The sequence below is a fragment of the Bipolaris zeicola genome, assembly GCF_000523435.1.
Source record: "Bipolaris zeicola 26-R-13 unplaced genomic scaffold scaffold_704, whole genome shotgun sequence".
NCBI lineage: Eukaryota > Fungi > Ascomycota > Dothideomycetes > Pleosporales > Pleosporaceae > Bipolaris > Bipolaris zeicola.
Window position 1 is genome coordinate 1 of NW_006912753.1, and position 1905 is coordinate 1905.

General features: G+C 47.0%; 1 protein-coding gene across 1 annotated transcript; it reads right to left on the reverse strand.

Moving 5' to 3' along the window:
• Positions 1–369: 369 nt before the first annotated feature.
• COCCADRAFT_113716 (uncharacterized protein) lies at positions 370–1355 on the reverse strand (the record flags this gene model as incomplete). The annotated part of the gene is made up of 3 exons (XM_007720848.1): positions 370–593; positions 643–1178; positions 1237–1355. 3 exons carry the CDS (start codon positions 1353–1355, stop codon positions 370–372), a joined length of 879 nt encoding a protein of 292 aa, XP_007719038.1.
• Between the last annotated feature and the right edge of the window lie 550 nt (positions 1356–1905).

The following is a 1905-nucleotide window of genomic DNA, read 5'->3' on the forward strand; positions in this document are numbered from 1 at the left end:
GCTGCTCGGTCTGAACGTAGTTCAGATGGTGCGCGCGCAGCTTGGCCCGAGATTCCATCGAGGAGCTATCCAAAGGGCGTTCAGCCCGTTACAGATAGTAGTTTTAGTAAGGGCTTGGTAAAAGTGTCCGGCGAAGCCGGGTGTCTGACGAAGCCGTGAGGTACGTTAGGTTTAATTAAAAGCGACATTGTCTAATTAGGCAAACAACGCAGGTCCTAGTAAAGGTAACTCTTAGATAAGGTTTATCTATCGAAATTACCTGCGTTTAGAGAAACGCATTATGATATAACAACACAGCATAGCGTTAACACTCTAAGAGCCGTGCTACTCTACCTAACAGGAGTGACTATAAGACTAAGATACTATACATTAGGTTCCAAGGTTCCTAGGCATAGTAATGAAATTAATGTCGCATCTTGATTCGGGTCTTGATTCTTTAGTAGGGGTGTTGATGCGCTCAGGCAAAGTGCGATTAGCGGCATACGCCATATGTAAATTCGTAAGATTAGCGGCGCCGGGCGGTGAATTGAAGTTCATATCTGGCTCGTGTGACCCAAACGTTAGCCATTGGACGACCAAGACTCCAAAAACTACTGTCAATCTATTAACGTTGAATTCTAAAACATGAGAGTGGCTACATACCGTCGACGATGCACATTGTGTAACACACAAATGCGATCTGACTAGTCGCATCAACAAAGTAGATGATTAGGTTGATTGCACCGGCTGCGAATGTCAAAAGAGATCCAATGATGTTTCTCCTGAGCATTTTCTTGACACTGGAAGCAAGTGGGTCGTCTCTCTCGACATTGCTGCGCAGGACTCTCCTGAGTCCAGACGGACCTAGAGCAGAAGGCCGTGCGAATTCATCCAGGACTGTCGCTGGACCCCGTGCCTGGTTTTTCAAAATAGGTAAGATCAGCCAGATGAAGACGCCCGTGAGTGAGAAGTTGATGATAATATCGGTGGAAAAGGTGGTGTAGGATGGTATCATGTCGCTTCCGATTCGACAATGACCATCGTGTACACTGATAGCAGAGTGAGGTGTAGCGATGCACCAAACAGCCATGCCTCCAAAAAATCCAACGGTCATGACCATACCGCCAATCCATATTGTGTCGCATCTCCGCGCGAGAGGCTGGCGTGCAATGTGTATCCTCTCTAGATAGAATATATATCTATTGTATATGAATCATAGACATTCGTTGAATGCGAGTCTTTCCAGGGATTGCTCACAGTAAAATCTTCGAGGAGAAGTACAAGAATAGACACACTGTGATCGATGCCCGACATTGCTTCCAAGTGGTGAGATTAAGGCCGTACACCAGGATCGCGCCTGAGGTAACAAGCATCATGGCCACCACAGTCTGCACATGGCAAAGAATCCAGGCAAACGGCATCCTTTCCTTTCTCCTAAATTGTTTTACCCGAAGGCCTGCGGTATGTTAGTGCTGTGATATACGAGTATTCAGGCGATCACACCTAACGCAAAAGACAGAGCACATAGGCAGAGCGTGGAGATGATGCCATAAACCAGCCGGCCCAGTGCGCCCGTTTCAACATGAGCGACACTCTCTTGCTCCTTCTGGCGGACGATTCGTGCCGTGCACGACCCCTTGATAAGTAAAACCAGAATCATCCAAGAAAAAACCGTTGTCCCCATTCTGAGTAATACCTTGTTCATGTACAAATGTAAGACGACGATGCAAGTCAGAGATTCGAGAGATAATATTGCTTTAACAATCCAGGAGGATACCTGCATCCGCTAGCGGTGGAGCATAGGCCAATTGGATTCTGCGGAGCAGATCCTGGAAGAACATAGTTTTAGATAAGTGTCAGATAAGTGGCAGAATCCGGGGCTGATCACTGGTGATCCCAGCCAATCAGAGCTGATCGCCAAGTCCT